This window comes from Schistocerca serialis, chromosome 5 (genome assembly GCF_023864345.2).
Source record: "Schistocerca serialis cubense isolate TAMUIC-IGC-003099 chromosome 5, iqSchSeri2.2, whole genome shotgun sequence".
Taxonomy (NCBI): domain Eukaryota; kingdom Metazoa; phylum Arthropoda; class Insecta; order Orthoptera; family Acrididae; genus Schistocerca; species Schistocerca serialis.
In genome coordinates, this window is record NC_064642.1 from 244,975,997 (window position 1) to 244,995,250 (window position 19,254).

At 40.6% G+C, this 19,254-nt stretch overlaps 1 protein-coding gene across 3 annotated transcripts in view; it reads left to right on the forward strand.

Annotated features, from left to right (window-relative positions):
- LOC126482297 (pyrroline-5-carboxylate reductase 1, mitochondrial-like) overlaps positions 1–19,254 on the forward strand; it is a 176,797-nt gene that overhangs the window by 136,237 nt on the left and 21,306 nt on the right. For 2 of the 3 annotated variants that reach the window (XM_050106308.1, XM_050106309.1), the window contains 2 exons: positions 12,083–12,295; positions 16,732–16,897. In XM_050106308.1, the coding sequence (XP_049962265.1) occupies positions 12,083–12,295; positions 16,732–16,897 (379 nt within the window). The remainder of the gene's footprint in view (positions 1–12,082; positions 12,296–16,731; positions 16,898–19,254) is intronic. The other variant, XM_050106310.1, reaches the window with a different exon arrangement.

Sequence of the window (19,254 nt, forward strand, 5' to 3'; positions counted from 1 at the left end):
GCCATCAGTAGTTCTAATGGAATGTTGTCTACTCCCGGGGCCTTGTTTCGACTCAGGTCTTTCAGTGCTCTGTCAAACTCTTCACGCAGTATCTTATCTCCCATTTCGTCTTCCTCTACATCCTCTTCCATTTCCATAATATTGTCCTCAAGTACATCGCCCTTGTATAAACCCTCTATATACTCCTTCCACCTTTCTGCCTTCCCTTCTTTACTTTGAACTGGGTTGCCATCTGAGCTCTTGATATTCATACAAGTGGTTCTCTTCTCTCCAAAGGTCTCTTTAATTTTTCTGTAGGCAGTATCTATCTTACCCCTAGTGAGACAAGCCTCTACATCCTTACATTTGTCCTCTAGCCATCGCTGCTTAGCCATTTTGCACTTCCTGTCGATCTCATTTTTGAGACGTTTGTATTCCTTTTTGCCTGCTTCATTTACTGCATTTTTATATTTTCTCCTTTCATCAATTAAATTCAATATTTCTTCTGTTATCCAAGGATTTCTATTAGCCCTTGCCTTTTTACCTACTTGATCGTCTGCTGCCTTCACTACTTCATCCCTCAGAACTACCCATTCTTCTTCTACTGTATTTCTTTCCCCCATTCCTTTCAATTGTTCCCTTATGCTCTCCCTGAAACTCTGTACAACCTCTGGTTCTTTCAGTTTATCCAGGTCCCATCTCCTTAAATTCCCACCTTTTTGCAGTTTCTTCACTTTTAATCTACAGGTCATAACCAATAGATTGTGGTCAGAGTCCACATCTGCCCCTGGAAATGTCTTACAATTTAAAACCTGGTTCCTAAATATCTGTCTTACCATTATATAATCTATCTGATACCTTTTAGTATCTCCAGGGTTCTTCCATGTATACAACCTTCTATCATGATTCTTAAACCAAGTGTTAGCTATGATTAAGTTGTGCTCTGTGCAAAATTCTATCAGGCGGCTTCCTCTTTCACTTCTTAGCCCCAATCCATATTCACCTACTACGTTTCCTTCTCTCCCTTTTCCTACACTCGAATTCCAGTCACCCATGACTATTAAATTTTCGTCTCCCTTCACTATCTGAATAATTTCTTTTATTTCGTCATACATTTCTTCAATTTCTTCGTCATCTGCAGAGCTAGTTGGCATATAAACTTGTACTACTGTAGTAGGTGTGGGATTCGTATCTATCTTGGCCACAATAATGCGTTCACTATGCTGTTTGTAGTAGCTTACCTGCATTCCTATTTTCCTATTCATTATTAAACCTACTCCTGCATTACCCCTATTTGATTTTGTGTTTATAACCCTATAGTCACCTGACCAGAAGTGTTGTTCCTCCTGCCACCGAACTTCACTAATTCCCACAATATCTAACTTTAACCTATCCATTTCCCTTTTTAAATTTTCTAACCTACCTGCCCGATTAAGGGATCTGACATTCCACGCTCCGATCCGTAGAACGCCAGTTTTCTTTCTCCTGATAACGACATCCTCTTGAGTAGTCCCCGCCCGGAGATCCGAATGGGGGACTATTTTACCTCCGGAATATTTTACCCAAGAGGACGCCATCATCATTTAATCATACAGTAAAGCTGCATGCCCTCGGGAAAAATTACGGCTGTAGTTTCCCCTTGCTTTCAGCCGTTCGCAGTACCAGCACAGCAAGGCCGTTTTGGTTAGTGTTACAAGGCCAGATCAGTCAATCATACAGACTGTTGCCCCTGCAACTACTGAAAAGGCTGCTGCCCCTCTTCAGGAACCACATGTTTGTCTGGCCTCTCAACAGATACCCCTCCGTTGTGGTTGTACCTACGGTACGGCTATCTGTATCGCTGAGGCACGCAAGCCTCCCCACCAACGGCAAGGTCCATGGTTCATGTTGAAGCATAGAAATCTGTATTTATTCTGGTAGCTAGTACTTAAATCAGTGTATGCTGCAGTGTAATATTTTGTTAATTGTTTTAGGAGTAAAGGAGATCACTCACCAAGAAGCAGAAACAGTGAGTCATCAACAGTCACACACAAAAAAGATGGAAAACTTCGTAGCTGTCAGAGTAAAGATAGAGTACACACACACACACACACACACACACACACACACACACACACACACACACACCCTCCAGCATGTGTGCCTGTCGATGACTCAAAACTTGTGCTTTTAGGTGAGTGGCCTCCTTTATTCCTTAAGTACTTACATTCTACTAGAATTTTTCCTGTTATAATTTTGTTGTTCAAACAAATTTTGGGCTTGCAGCCGGTCGTCTTTCAATACTTCGCACGATATTTCAACTGGGCACCTGCCAGTCATCTTCAGGTGAGCCGTCGCAGACTGGCGGTAACGTCCTCCGCTCCGAAATATATAGCGTACTGTAACTATTTTGCTCATGCGTCGAAAACTTGATAGTTGAACCAACACTGCCCGCCGGCAGCGCCCTTGCTGGTGGAATAGCGGAACTCAGTCGCCCTCTGAGTTGCTATTTGCCACGGCCGTCAACACACTCTGTCGTCTTCGATTTGAGCAAATCGTGGAGATGATGGGATTCCATGCACTGTCCAGCTGGTAGCCGCTGTCACGGTTTAACAGATTTTCCGCCAGTTGTATTTCTATGGATTCTTTAATAATGGAGTCCCAGAAAGACGTTGCTGTGGACAAAATCATTGTTTTCTCATACTTCATTGAATGTCCAGTAGAAATACAATGTTCAGCAATAGCGGACTTGCTTGGCTGCAAAAGGCAGGTGTAACGTTGATGTTCAGTGCAGCGTTCTTTCACGGTGTGTGTGGTTTGACCTATGTAAGCCATGCCACATTGGCATGGTATCGTGTAAATTCCGGCCTTTCGTAGTAACAGATTGTCCTTAACTGATCCCACAAGGTCCGCAATCTTAGATGGTGGACAGAAAACCACTTTTACCTGAAATTTTTGGAGGATTCTTGCTATTTTAAACAAAGTGTTGCCAACGAAAGGAAGAAAAGCTAAAGATTGTTCCGGCATGTTCTCCTCTTTATTCACTTCCTGCTTCTTAGTTTTAACTGTTAGTGCCCTGTTAATCTGCTGGATGGAATACCCATTTTCGCTGAATACTGTCTTTAGATGGGTGAGTTCTTGAGATAAGCTATCTAGATCTGAGACAGGATGAGCTCTATGAACAAGTGTTTTAAGCAAACTCATGGTTTGCGATGGGTGATGGCAACTCGATGCTTGCAGGTACAAATCAGTATGAGTGGGTTTCCGGTAAACTGAATGCCCTAGAGAAGGAAGGATGATGGTTCTCTAGGGCATTCAGTTTACCGGAAACCCACTCATACTGATTTGTACCTGCAAGCATCGAGTTGCAATCACCCATCGCAAACCATGAGTTTGCTTAAAACACATGTTCATAGAGCTCATACTGTCTCAGATCTAGATAGCTTATCTCAAGAACTCGCCCATCTAAAGACAGTATTCAGCGAAAATGGGTATTCCATCCGGCAGATTAACAGGGCACTAACAGTTAAAACTAAGAAGCAGGAAGTGAATAAAGAGGAGAACATGCTGGAACAATCTTTAGCTTTTCTTCCTTTCGTTGGCAACACTTCATTTAAAATAGCACGAATCCTCCGAAAATTTCAGGTAAAAGTGGTTTTCTGTCCACCATCTAAGATTGCGGACCTTGTGGGATCAGTTAAGGACAATCTGTTACTACAAAAGGCCGGAATTTACAAGATACCGTGCCAATGTGGTATGGCTTACATAGGTCAAACCACACGCACCGTGAAAGAACGCTGCACTGAACATCAACGTTACACCTGCCTTTCGCAGGCAAGCAAGTCCGCTATTGCTGAACATTGTATTTCTACTGGACATTCAATGAAGTATGAGAAAAAATGATTTTGTCCACAGCAACATCTTTTTGGGACTCCATTATTAAAGAATCCGTAGAAATACGACTGGCGGAAAATCTGTTAAACCGTGACAGCGGCTACCAGCTGGACAGTGCATGGAATCCCATCATCTCCACGATTTGCTCAAATCGAAGACGACAGAGTGCATCGACGGCCGTGGCAAACAGCAACTCAGAGGGCGACTGAGTTCCGCTATTCCACCAGCGAGGGCACTGCTGGTGGGCAGTGTCGGTTCAACTATCAAGTTTTCGATGCATGCGCAGAATAGTTACAGTACGCGGAGCGGAGGACGTTATCGCCAGTCTGCGATGGCTCACCTGAAGATGACTAGCAGGTGCCCAGTTGAAATATCGTGCGAAGTATTGAACGACGACCGGCTCCAAGCCCAAAATTTGTTTGAACAGTCAATTCGCCGGGAAAATTTTAAAATTCATATAATTTTGTTAATTATGCAGCGTTGCAAAAGTGATAAATCAAAGGCAGTAATGAATGACAGCCTACTGCTAGCCAAAGAAACATGTAAATGATGTAAGTGAATATATTAATAGACAGCTCTCACTGAGATCTATCTGTTGGTATCTGTCTGAGTGTCATATCAGGTTTATTAATTGAGTTAACTAACTTCAAATTGTGGTAGTAAAATACATTTTTTAATTATCTGTAGCTCTGGAACTGCTGTTTGCTTTCAAGAGCTCTGAGGTCCAGTAATTCAGTCTCAACATTGTCTTCAATATGTTGTTTTTGCTTAATGAATATGTTTATTCCTTCACAAAATATCATCTAATGTGAAAACCATAAAACTCCACTTTGCATTTTTACACACTGTGTGAGAAATGTTATCTCTTCATGCTATAAAAGATTGCATGGTTCACAATGGCTAGGTTTTTCCAATCCCCAAACAGTGACACCCCTTCTTCGGCCTTAAGTACTTCATTTCCAAGAATGTGTATCTATCTGCAAATCACTTGCTGTCCAGAATGTTCTGACTCATCCCTAACAAACAAACCACCACATGACTGCTAGCTGTCACTCTGATGCCATTCTATTTGTGAGGATGTAGAACCACTTGCTCTAAACCCCCCCCCCCCCCCCACCCTCCCTCCTCCCACCCCACACCCCTCGATAATAGTGCTGCCCTACTGCAGCAAGAACAACTGTATCTTTGCCAGATCATTTCTCTGTAGCACATGATCTATGCTACACACCTTTGTATATGCTGTGAGAATAAAAGTGTTCATAGTAAATGACAGGAGTGTGAGTGATTATTTATCATCAGATGGGGCACCGTCATCTTGTGATTCAAGATACACACCTCCAAACTATAATCAGTTAGAGAAACTGACATTCGGAGACTCATATCAGCCACCGTCCTGTGACTCCTGTTTCAAAGATCTGGATGAGACAATTTTCCAGAATTCCAGGGTTAGAGGCTCAGATAAAGTGCAATCGAGAGATGGTGGAATGAGTTAATCTTAACTTGAGTGAATGTAGATCAAGAATGTCAGGTCCCTGGCAGTTCAGAGAGTTTGATATTGTGGTTTCTCACATGCTATGTTCCTGGGAAGACAGATTTTCAGATTCAGATTTAATGAACTCTGCCTGTTCTCATTTCTTGAGGACTTCACAGTCTAGCAGAGCCAAGTGGTAGATAGTCCCCGGGTGTAGTCACTCTTGATGGGTAGTTGCAGGTAGTAGCTTTTGATTTTAACATCTAACATTCCAAATTGTGGGGACAGTTACTGAATAATACTAAAATAATTTTAGAGTTAAATTACTATGCACCATCTTGTGCCAGACTTACATATACATTTCTATGAGCTCCAAATTTGTCTATAATCAAAAATACTATATGAGAATATTTTGTTTAAATTCTCTTCCACATATGTCGCCTGTTGATGAGTTACTGTGAACAAATCTGTCCATTTGCTCTTAATTGTAAAAGTCTTTAAACAGTTTAATATGATGTTTTGTCTCACATTCAAATGTTTGTGCAACTTACTTTTTGCTGGTGTATGTAGTTTAATGAAAGGAGTAAGTTTAAGGAAATATGTCACATGTTTTTCATGTAGTGATATGAGTAACATAATCTATAAAGCAACAGATTAAACATCCAGACTGCGGTTGCAGCATATTGTATGTGTTTTCCTTAGTTGAATGTTTGTCATTCAAAATCTGGGGTCCTACCCAATCATTGCATATAGGGTACCTAAGGGATGCTGCATTCTCAGAATGCTATACAATAATTCAAGCAAATAATATTAATGGTTTTTATTACAAATAAGAAAACTGACAATATTTAACTTGGAATTTACAATGGTGTCACAAGCGATGTGTGACATGCAAACAAGTCAGAGTCCTTTACTATATACAATGTTCATGTAAGTTTGACACACGGTTTGTTCCAGTGCTTGTGGTTATGCCAGAACACAAAATATGTACTTTGCAATTTTTTGTGGTTCATGAAGTGAAAAAAATTGTTTCTGAATAAATAACAAACATGGAATAAAAATAAAAAAATATGATGGTTGGTTCCCCGTAGAGCACCTCTGCCAGTGAGGCATATAGATCTTCTTTTTATAGGCAGCTCATATGCCCAGCAGCATCCAGGGAGGGTCTCTGTCCACTCCTGGTTATGGCATGTGTGCATTGCCTTGAGAGTGCAGTGCCACCATTCCACTAGTCAGTTGGATTGAGGATGGTAGGTCATGGTGTGGAACCAGTAGCACCCACACAAGTGGTAGAGCTTGGAGAACAGGGCTGACTCGAACTGCCGGTCCTGATCAGTTGTCAGGGAGTGCATGCATATTGGCAAGTTGTCTGATGAGGATTTCACCTTGTTACATCACACTTTCACTTTTCTGCCTTTCCTTCTTTGCTTAGTATGGACTTACCATCTGACCTCTTAATATTCATACAGGTGCTCCTCTTTTCTCCAAACATCTCTTTAATTTCCCCATACAATTTGTCTGTCTTTCCCGTAGTCATTTTTGCTTCTACAGCCTGGAATTTCTCCAGTACCCATTCTTCCTTTGTCAGTTTGCACTTACTATCATTCTAATTTTTTTAGACTTCAGCATTCCCTCTTACTCACTTCATTTACACATTTTTATATATCCTCCTTTTGTCAGTTAATTTCAGTACGTTATGTGTTGTCCAAGGATTTCTACTGGGCCATGACTTTTTGTTTATTTGACTATCTGCTCCTTTCACTGTATTATCTCAAAAGGCTACACATTCATCCTTGTATTCGTATTCATTTCCTGTGTTCCAGTTAATCATTGGCTAATGTTCTTTATGAAACCATCATTAACCTCTGATTCTTTCAACTTATCCAGATTCCATATTATTAACTTACCACCTTCCTGCACTTCCCTTTAGTCTCAATCAGTAGATCACAACTAATACATTATTGTCAGAGTCCACCTTTACTATTGGAAATACTTTGCAGTTTGAAATCTAATCTCAGTATCTTTGTCTTATCCTGATATAATCTACCTGAAATATTTTGGTGTCTACAGGCTTTTTTCCAGGTATACAAACTTCTCTCATGATTCTTAAACCAAGTGTTGGCAATAATTAAATTTTGCTCCATGCAAAATTCAACCAAGTAACTCCTCCTTTCATTCTATGTCCTCAATCTATGTTTTGCCTTCTCATACTGTGAACTCCTGTCACCCACAACAATCAGATTTGCATCTCCCTTAATAATTTTACCTCATCATACAGTCTTTCAGTCTCTCCATCACCTGCAAACCCAGTAGGCGTTTAAATTTGTACTACCGTGGTGACTGGTGACCTTGTGTCTATATTAGATATGAAAATTTTTTCACCATGCTGTAGACCGTAGCTCACCTGCATTCCTATTTTCTTATTCTTTATTAGGCTTACTTCTTCATTACCCCTAATTGATTTTGTGCTCAACCACTTAGAAGTCCTACACTTACTGCCTCTGCACTTCCCTAATTTCTGTTATATCTAATTTCATCCTATCTATGAGAATTTTTAAATTCTGTAACCTACTTATCCAGTTAAGGGTTCTAATGCTCCAATCTCCAACACATAGAAAACTTTGTTTTTGTTGATGACTCTTCCCTCCTGAGGAGTCCCCACTTGGATATACAAATGGGTGATTATTTACCTCCTGGACAAGTTTTCCCAAGAGGATATCATTATTAAACCATAGAGCAGAACTGCAGGACATTAGGAAATATAATTGCTGTGGTTTCCTATCAGTCTCAGACGTTCACAATACCAACATAGCTAGGCCATACTGGCCAATGCTACTAGGTCAGATCAATCAATCATCCAAGCTGTTGTCACTGCAACCACTTTAAAGGATGCTGCTCCTCTTCAGGGACATTATGTTAGTCTCTCTCCTGATACTAACTATATGTAACACTGAAACTTATTAATTTTAGTCAAATCAGTTACCGTATTTTACTTTTTGATTCATTGAATGCTTCTTGCACTATAATCTTCATGCCCATTAGGAGTCTTTCCACTTCTGTCTGTCAAAATTAGATACTATAATCTTGATACTACCTTTTCCAGCAGCTATGTCTTACGTGAAATCAGTGAAACATTTATGTTGTTGTGGATAATGTCTCCACTTATGAGTCTGTTCAGTATAAACACAATGACAGTGAGAATATTTGACTGGTGAACTAAAGAGCACTGATTTCCAAAGTGCTAACAATATAACTCTCAAAATTTACCTCTAACTCAAATAACAGTATGGACAATCTTAGTTAGAATGGTAAATATAAGTTTTAAATGTTTCAATATCAGAGAAGGAAAGTTGCTACTCACCATATAGTGGAGATGCTGAGTCGTGATAGTCACAACAAAAAGATTCGCACAATTATAGCTTTCGGCCATTAAGGCCTTTGTCAGGAATAGACACACATACACACATCCACGCACACACTCGCGCAAATGCAGCTTGCACACATATCTGCTGTCTCAGGCAACTGAAATCACACTGCAAGCAGCAGCACCAGTGCATGATGGGAGTGGTGACTGTGTGGGGCTGGGGAGGCGGCTGGGCCGGGGAGGGGGATGGATAGTATGTCGGGGTGGCAGACATTGAAGTGCTGCAGTTTATATGGAGGGCAGGTGAGAAGGTGGGTAGGGGGGGGGGGGGGGAGGGGGGGAGGGGGAAGTAGCAGAAAGGAGTGAAATAAAAAGACTGGGTGTGGCAGTGAAATGACAGCTGTGTATAGCTGGAATTGGAGCAGGGAGGGAGCTAGATGGGTGAGGACAGTGACTAACAGAGGTTGAGGCCAGGAGGGCTACTGGAATGTAGGATGAATTTCAGGAAATGTTCCCATCTGTACAATTCAGAAAAGCTGGTGGTGGCGGGAAGGATCCATATGGCAAAGGCTGTGAAGCAGTCATTGAGATGAGGGATATCATGTTTGGCAGCATATTCAGCAATAGGGTGGTCCACTTGTTTTTCAGCCACAGTTTGTCAGTGGCCATTCATGCAGACAGACAGCTTGTTAGTTGTCATGCCTACATAGAATGCAGCACAGTGGTAGCAGCTTAGCTTGTAAATCACATGACCGGTTTCACAGGTAGCTCTGCCTTGGTGGGATAGGTGATGTAACTGATCGGACTGGAGTAGGTGGTGATAGGAAGATGTATGGGACAGGTTTTGCAACTAGGTCTATTACAGGGGTATGAGCCATGAGGTAAGGGACTGGGGGCAGGGGTTGTGTAAGGATAGAGTATATTGTGTAGGTTCAATGGACAGCGGTATACCACTGTAGGAGGGTTGGAAAGGAGAATGGGCAGGACATTTCTCATTTCAGGGCACGGCGAGAGATAATCGAAACTCTGGCGGAGAATGTAATTCAGTTGCTCCAGTTCTGGATGTTACTGAGTTATGAGGGGAATGCTCCTCTGTGGCCGGACTGTGGGACTTTGGGAGGTGGTGAGAGACTGGAAAATAAGGCGCGGGAGATTTGTTTTTGCACAAGGTTGGGAGGATAATTACAGTCAATGAAGGCTTCAGTGAGACCCTCTCATCACTGCAGATGTGATGACCACGGGTGGCTAGGCTAGGCAACCCCATTGTGGCCAGTTACTGTGCCCCCGCTGAGAGAATCTCTGGTCTCGTAGACCAACACCTTCAATCTATTACCTGGAACCTATCCTCCTAGATAAAAGATACCAACCATTTCCTCCACTGACTATCCACAGTACCTGTCCCTTTACCACATGGTGCCCTGCTCGTCACTATTGATGCCAGCTCGCTGTACCCTAACATTCCTAATGCCTATGGCCTCACTGCTATAGAACACTACCTTTCCAGACACCCTATGTATTCCAAACCAACATCCTCCTTCCTAGTCACCATGACCAACTATATACTCACCCACAATTACTTCTCCTTTGAAGACATTACCTACAAACAAATCCAGGGTACAGCTATAGGCACCCGCATGGCACCACCCTATACCAACCTATTCATGGGCCATCTAGGGACATCCTTCCTAAAAACCCAGAATTCTAAACCTCTCACCTGATTCAGATTCATTAAAGACATCTTTGCTATCTGGATTGAAGGTGAGGACACCCTATTCACATTCCTCCAGAACCTCAACAACTTCTGCCCCATTTGCTTCACCTGGTCCTACTCAACCCAACAAGCCACCTTCCTAGATCTTGACCTCCACCTCAGAGATGGCTACATCAGTAACTACGTTCATATCAAACCTACTAACCACCAGCAACACCTCCACTTCAACAGCTGCCACCCATTCCATACCAAGAAGACCCTTCCATACAGCCTAGCTACCTGTGGTTGTTGCATCAGCAGTGATGAGCAGTCCCTCTCAAAATATACTAAGGATCTCACTGAAGTCTTCACTGACCGTAATTATCCTCCCAACCTTGAACAAAAACAAATCTCCAGTGCCTTATCTTTCCAGTTTCCCACCACCGCCCAAAGTCCCACAGTCTGGCCACAGAGCAGCATTCCCCTCGTAACTCAGTACCATCCAGTACTGGAGCAACTGAATAACATTCTCTGCCAGAGTTTCAATTACCTTAAGTCATGATCTGAAATGAGAAATGTCCTGCCCACTATCTTTCCCACCTCTCCTACAGTGGTATTCTGCCGTCCACCAAACATACACAACATACTCGTCTATCCTTACACAACCCCTGCTCCCAATCCCTTACCTCACGGCTCATACCTCTGTAATAGAACTAGATGCAAGACCTGTCCCACACATCTTCCTACCACCACCTACTCCAGTCCAATCACTAACATCACCTATCCCACCAAAGGCAGGGCTACCCGTGAAACCAGTCATGTGATTTACAAGCTAAGCTGTAACCACTGCGCTGCATTCTATGTAGGCATGACAACCAACAAGCTGTCTGTCTGCATGAATGGCCACTGACAAACTGTGGCCAAAAAACAAGTGGACCACCCTGTTGCTGAACATGCTGCCAAACATGATATCCCTCATCTCATTGACTGCTTCACAGCCTGTGCCATACGGATCCTTCCTACCACCACCAGCTTTTCTGAATTGCGCAGGTGGGAACTTTCCCTGCAATTCATCCTACATTCCTCCAACCCACCTGGCCTCAGCCTTCATTAGTCACTGTCCTCACCCATCCAGCTCGCTCCCTGCTCCCTATCCAGCACTACACAGCTGTCATTTCAACGCCACACCCGGTCTTTTAATTTCTTTTTATTTCTCTCCTTTCCACTACTTACCCCCCTCCCCACATTCTCTCCTGCCCTCCATATAAACGCAGCATTTCACTGTCCGCCACCTCCACCATACTATTCCTCCCCCTCCCTGTCCTAGCCTCCTCCTTACCCCCACCCAGTTCCACTCCCATCATGCACTGGTGCTGCTGCTCACAGTGTCGTTTCAGTTATCTGAGACTGCACATGTGTGTGCAAGTTGCGTTTGTGCGCACATGCATATGTGTGTGTGTGTGTGTGTGTGTGTGTGTGTGTGTGTGTGTGTGTGTGTGTGAGTGCATGCGTGTGTGTGTGTCTATTGCTGACAAAGGCCTTATTGGCAAAAAGCTAAAATTATGTGAATCTTTTTGCTGTGTCTATTGTGACTCATTATCTCCACTATATAGTGAGTAGCAACTTTTCTTCTCTAATATTGTTACATTCCATCCTGGATCTTCCATTGTTCGATTTTAAATGTTTCATATTTCCTACCTTTCAGAGCCTACCCAAAGATGTTCGTGTAATCAGGGTGATGCCTAATACTCCAGCAACTGTTCGTTGTGCAGCATCAGTATTCTCTTGTGGAAGTGCAGCCAGACCTGAGGACATAAATTTGACAAAAAAGTTGTTTGGCTCAATTGGAACTTGTGAAGAGGTTCCTGAAACTTATATGGATCCTATTACTGCATTAAGTGGGTCTGGTCCAGCATATGTAAGTAGCTCAGATTATCCTTGCTCTCATTATTCACAACTAAATTAATGCCATGAAGATAGTAATACTATTTTGTGCTAATTTCAGTCTGTTTAATTTTCAGTTAACAACTTATTCTCTTTTTGATATTCTTTGATGCTGCCTTTGGTTGGGAATATGAGTCTTGATTAACGCTGTTCCTATATACACTGAAGAGCCAAAGAAACTGGTACACCTGCCTAACATCATGTAGGGACCCTGCAAGCATGCAGAAATGCTGAAACATGACATGGCATGGACTCGACTAATGTCTGAAGTAGTGCTAGAGGGAACTGACACTAAGAATCCTGCAGGGTTGTCCATAAATCCAAAAGAGTATGAGGGGGTGGAGATCTCAACTGAACAGCACATTGCAAGGCATCTGAGATATGCTCAATAATGTTCATGTCTGGGGAGTTCAGTGGCCAGTGGAAGTGTTTAAGCTCAGAAGAATGTTCCTGGAGCCACTCTGCAGCAATTCTGGACATGTAGGGTGTCACATTTTCCTACTGGAATTTCCCAAGTCCATTGGAATGCACAATGGACATGAATCGATGCATGTGATCAGACAGGATGCTTACATATGTGTCAGCTGTCAGAGTTGTATCTAGACATAACAGGGGTCCCATATCACTTCAACTACACATGCCTCACACCATTACAGAGCTTTCACCAGACTGAATAGAACCCTGCTGACATGGATTCATGAGGTTGCCTCCGTAACCATGCATGTCTATTTGAAATGAGACTCGTCCAACCAGGCAATCTGTTTCCAGTCATTAACAGTCCAATATTAGTGTTGGCGGGCCCAGGCAAGGCACAAAGTGTTGTGTCGTGCAGTCATAAATGTTAAATGAGTGGGCCTTTAGCTCTGAAAGCCCATATTCAAATGGTTCAAATGGTTCTGAGCACTATGGGACTCAACTGCTGTGGTCATAAGTCCCCTAGAACTTAGAACTAATTAAACCTAACTAACCTAAGGACATCACACACATCCATGCCCGAGGGAGGATTCGAACCTGCGACCGTAGCAGCCCCGCGGGAAAGCCCATATTGATGATGTTTTGTTAAATGGTTCACATGCTGACACTTGTTGATGGCCCAGCATTGAAATCTGCAGCAATTTGTGGAAGGGTTGCACTTCTGTCATGAACGATCCTCTTCTGTCATTGTTGGTCCTTTTTGGCAGGATCTTTTTCTGTGCACAGCGATGTCAGAGATTTGATGTTTTATTGGATTCCTGATATTCACAGTACACTCATGAAATTGTTGTATTGAAAAATCCTCACTTCATCACTACCTCAGGGATGCTGTGTCCCATTGCTCATGTGCCAAGTATAACATTACGCTCAAACTCATTTAAATCTTGATAACCTGCCATACTGCACCAGACACTTCTTTTCTTATATAGACATTGCCAACCAATGCACAGTGTTCCGCCTGTCTACAGGCACTTCAGTTTAAATTAAATTTCAGATTTTTTAATTAGTTTTCTATGCAAGCCCTAGTTTTTAGGTCACAAACAAGTTTTTGTGAATACAGCTCCCATTTTGTTAAATGTATTCCTTTTTGTGGTATGTGTCCAATCTGTTCTATGCTTGTGCCTACTTCTCTAACACAGCTTCAGTGTAAATTAAAGTTCAGATTTTTAAATTAGTTTTCTATGTAAGCCCCAGTTTTTCGGTCACAAACAACTTTTTGTGAATACAGCTGCCATTTTCTTAAAGGTATTCCTTATTCTGTATTCGTCCAATCTCAATAGTTCCAATAATTTCCAAAATATTTGAAACTCTTGTATACAATCAATTAAGTGATTATTTTGAAGAAAATTACCTCTTTCCAAAGAATCAGTTTTATTACATATGGAGTAAAATACCATGCCAGGAGTTCTTGATGTTACTAACCAGATACTCACTGCTTTTTAAAATAAGAACATAGCCTTCATAGTTCTATGTGACCTACATACTCCTTTGAGTCTATTCCTGATGAAATATTACTTGAGAGGCTTGAATTTTCTGGGTCATACATCCGTAAAAATAAGTACTTCATACTTCAGTAATAAAAATATTTTGTCTCTATGAGAAACAGAGATTCTCTGGTGAAAATTGTTGAGGATGGGGTGCCACGGGTATCAGTTTTTGGATCATTCTTTTTCATAATTTTAATCAATAATTTGTCATGTTGTGTTTCCTATTCTGTGATCTACTATACACATGACACAACAATAGTTTACCACCCATAAAGACAACTCATTATTAAAATAAAAGTCACTGGAATCACTAGGTGCTTCAGTGAAATTGTTCTCGTCCAGATAATTTCTGTGTAACACAGGTGAGAATCGTTATCTTCTGTTAGAACTATCTAACAATACAGAAAATCAATCAGCTAAAATTTTGAGATGTCATATTAGCTATAAGTTGACCTGGGGAGTACACTTCAGTCAGTTTTGCTAAATAATATCAAGAGAAATATATATAGTCTAGAGAAGATGAGATGTAGTTACTTCTGAATACCTATGACTCACATAATATATTTAGTCTGTTCCAGTCTCACATTTCTTATTGACTGCTGGTGGGGGAGGGGGGCGGGGGGGTGGTCACTCTTCATCATACATGATATACCGAAAATAAAAAAGAAAAGGTCATATGAGAAATGTGTGGGACTGACCCAAGAGATCACTGTCAACATCTGTTTAGAAAACTTAATATACTCAAAAATGTAAACCTGTGCATACATCTCTCATAGCTAAAAATTATAATAAATATAAAAGAATTTCACGTAGGAAGAGATATTCATGAGCAGAACACCAGGGGCAAAATGGAAATGGATATTCCAAGATACAGACTGGTAAAAGTAGCCCACTCACCCAGAATCAGCTCTGTGACCATCTTTAATAACTTATTACCCCCAGCATGGTACATATCTTGGAAATTATTTCAAAGAACATTGTATAACTACTTGGCTGAAATCCTGTTTTATAATATAACAGGACTTCTTGATATACAGATTGTGAACATATGTTAAAATTGCAAATGTATGACTAAATGACAGTAATTATCTATGACTGTAATTAAGTGTATTGTTAACTATGTATGTCTGTAATTATGTATAAGAGATGCAGCCTAATCCATTGTATGTACAGTGAGGTGACAAAAGTCAGGGGGCACCTCCTTTTGCACTGTGTAGTGCAGCAATGCAACATGGCATGGGCTCAAGAAGCCATTGGGAGCTCCCAACAGAAATATTGAGCCATGCTACCTCTATAGCTATCCATAGGTATGAATATGTTGCTGATGCAGGATTATGTGTACAAGCTAACTCCTCAATTGTGTCCCAGAAATGTTTGATGAGATTCATGTGAGGCAATCTGAGTGGCAAATCATTCACTCAAACTGTCCAGAATGTTCTTCAAACTGGTAACATGGTGCCTTGTCATCCACAAAAGTTCCATCATTGTTTGGCAATATGAAGTCCATGAATAGCTGCAAGTGATCTCCAGTCAACCAAACATAACCACTTCCAGTCAATGCTCCCATTAAGTTGGACTAAGGACCCAGTCCATTCTATATAAACATAACTCTCACCATTATGGAGCCACCACCGGCTCACACAGTAGCTTGACAACTTGGGTCCATGGCTTCATGGGGATTGAGCCACACTCAAACCCTACCAGCAGCTCTTACTATCTGAAATCAGTACTCGTCTGACCACGCCATGATTTTCCAGTCATGTAGGGTCTAACTGAGACAGTCACGAGCCCAGGAGAGGCACTGCAGGTAATTTTGTGCTGTTAACAAAGGCATTTGCATCAGTTGTCTGCCCATTAATGCCAAATTTCACCACACTGTCCTAATGTATATGTTCATCATGTGTCCCAAATTGATTACTGTGGTTATTTCACACAGCATTACTTGTCTGTTATCACAGACAACTCTTCATGAAAGCCACTGCTCTCACTCATTAAGCGAAGGTTGTTGGCCACTGCATTGTCCATGGTGAGAAATAATGCCTGTAATCTGGTATTCTCAGCACACTCTTGACTCTGTGGATTTCAGAATATTGAATTCCATAACAATTCGAAAATGGAATGTCCCAAGTGTCTAGCTCCAATTGCGATTTTTCATTCAGAGTCTGTTAATTCCTGTCGTGTGGCCATAATCATGTCAAACACCTTCTTGCATGAATCATCTGAGTAAAAATAACAGTTCCACCAGTGCACTGCCCTTTTATATTGTGTGTAAGTGGTACTACTGCCATTGTATACATGCATATCACCATCCCACGACTTTTGCCACCTCAGTGTATGGTCAGTGGTAAATAAAGATATGAATATGAATAAACAGGAAAATATCTATTACCCCTGGCATTGGTCTTAAGGGAAGTATACATGTTACAACATACGTTATTATCTGACTCAGGTGTATGCAATCATGGAAGCATTATGTACTGGAGGTGTGAGGATGGGCCTACCAAGGGAATTGGCCAGAAGGCTAGTGACACAAACTGTACTAGGTGCAGCCAAGACAGCAGTAGAGTCAAACCAACACTTATCACAACTTTGTGATGATGTGACTTCCCCTGCAGGTAAGCCCATCATTGCTATGAATATTATTTTTGGAAATGAAAGTGGTCACTTAGAATAAATTTAATCATGAACAGACATTTCAACTGGGTTGTTGAACAAATGGAATTCACATAATGCAATTTTTTACTGTACCATACAGTGTATTAGAAGTAAAACATTTAAAAAAACTTACCAAATACAGCAATCAGATAACTGATGAACAACAGTAACATTACAGTAGTTCCAAATAAAACACAGTATTACACTATGGTATGTAAAATATGCTACAAAATAATAACTATTTACAACCCTTTTAATTAATGAAATCCACTCCAGTTGCTGTAGAGAATTTTATTGCATCCACTACCAGTTTCAGTCTTTACATTAGGACATTTTTAAGTGGTTCTAAAAGACTACATTGTAGAGGAACAATATCAAATGACCACTTGAAAATTGCCTAATGTAAAAGCTAAAATCAGTTGTGGACACAATAAAGTTACCAGCAGCAACTGGAGGAGTTCTCACTAATTAAACAAACAGCTGCAGTATCAGCACACCCTTCAAACAGGTTGAAACTAGTAATTTACAACACCATCTGTAACCTACAATAGGTTCATTTTTCTATCACTCTAAAGAAGTCTGTTAACCTTTTTTTTTTGTGAGTCATTTCATGCATTTTCTTTTGTGCATATTGTTTTATGTTCAGCACGTGCAACAACTGAATATGCTTTGGCCACTTTGTCTCTCCATGCTTATAATCATTTTGTTCATGTTATTAATATTTCATATGTACTTGGAATATCTTCTATGCTTTCTTCTTGTATTGAATTGTATCTTTATTGATACACGAATCATTCAGTGTACAGAAATGAACAACGATATGGGACAAGTCAAACAGGTGATATAATAACATACATATACATAACATTTTTTCCTACAGTGAACATAACACTGAAGATATGATCTGTATGTATTCATAATAATAATATTAGAATAACTTCAAATAACAACACTGGCCACATAAAACTGTGAAAGTTCTTTATGGACAATAGGTTATTTCTAAACAACAATTTAGTTTTTAAAGATAACCAAAATATCTAATTTAGTTTATGATAGCAATATGAGGAGGAGGATAGTCACTACTCACCACATAATGAAAATGCCGAGTCTAGACAGACACAACAAAAAGACTGTCAGAAAATGAGCTTTCGACAACCAAAGCCTTCATCAGAGACACATGCACTCACATAAATGCAACTCGCACACACATGACCACAGTCTCTGGCTGCTGGGATGACAGATTTATGATAGGTCACATTCAAGAAAATCTTGTGTGCTGTAGAAGCAACGCTTTTTTAGGAATGCTCTTAGGGCTTATTAAAATTCTGTTGATTCTTGAATACTTTCTACTTGTTTTGGGAGATTGCTGTACAGTTTGATTTCCATACATTTAACACTATTATTATACAGTTTAGTAGATGCAGTCTATTGATGTTTTGTTTCATAAAACAAAGCAGTTGAAATATATATTGACCAGGACAAGGCACTTCTTCTTCTCAATCCTCATCTTTGACTGCTTTACCCTTTTCATTTTGTATGATATTAATGATGTCTTTTTAATCTATGATCTGTGAATTTGGTTGGACATCGTCAGCAGCTGCCGACTGGTCCAGTACTTCAAGATGAATACTGCAAGGCAGAACATAGCTTGCAGACTGAATGTCATTGCAGTTGGAAGCTGTGTCACTACATTCTTTATGTGTTACATTTTCTTCAATGGAATACTTGTTCCAGAAATTCCTAATAAGGATCAGACTGATACTTTGCCAGACCAGGCCTACTAAATATGTAACAGTCTTCAGATTCACAGATTTCAAGAAAATTTACATTCCTCATCTGAATTCACTATTGTGGTGAACAGTTCATGGCAGCAATGAGCCTCAAATACTAATATGATGCCTCAATACAGTGGCTGCATTGATGTCATTCTGTTTTTAGACAAAAACAAATTTTTGTTTTTCTATCTCCTGACTGCAACACTGCATAGCAGGGGTTCTTCTATCACGATTATAGGTGCTTTCTAACTCATGGAAGAAGTCTTCTCAAAACCACTGTATAAAGATGTCATGTGTCATCAACATTCCTTAATGCATGTAGGTGAACTGTAATAATGACATGTTTACAACTTCAAACATCTCAGGCTTTTACTTTTGACTATGCAAAAAGGTTGCACTTGATGACTACCTGATTTATTTATGAAAAAGAGGAGGATAATTCTGTCTCAATTCATTTTAAAACTCGTCTTATTTCTTAAATTTTTACATGGGAATTTCTGTTGTTACCATTTGATTATAAACACTGTTTCATCATGATTATA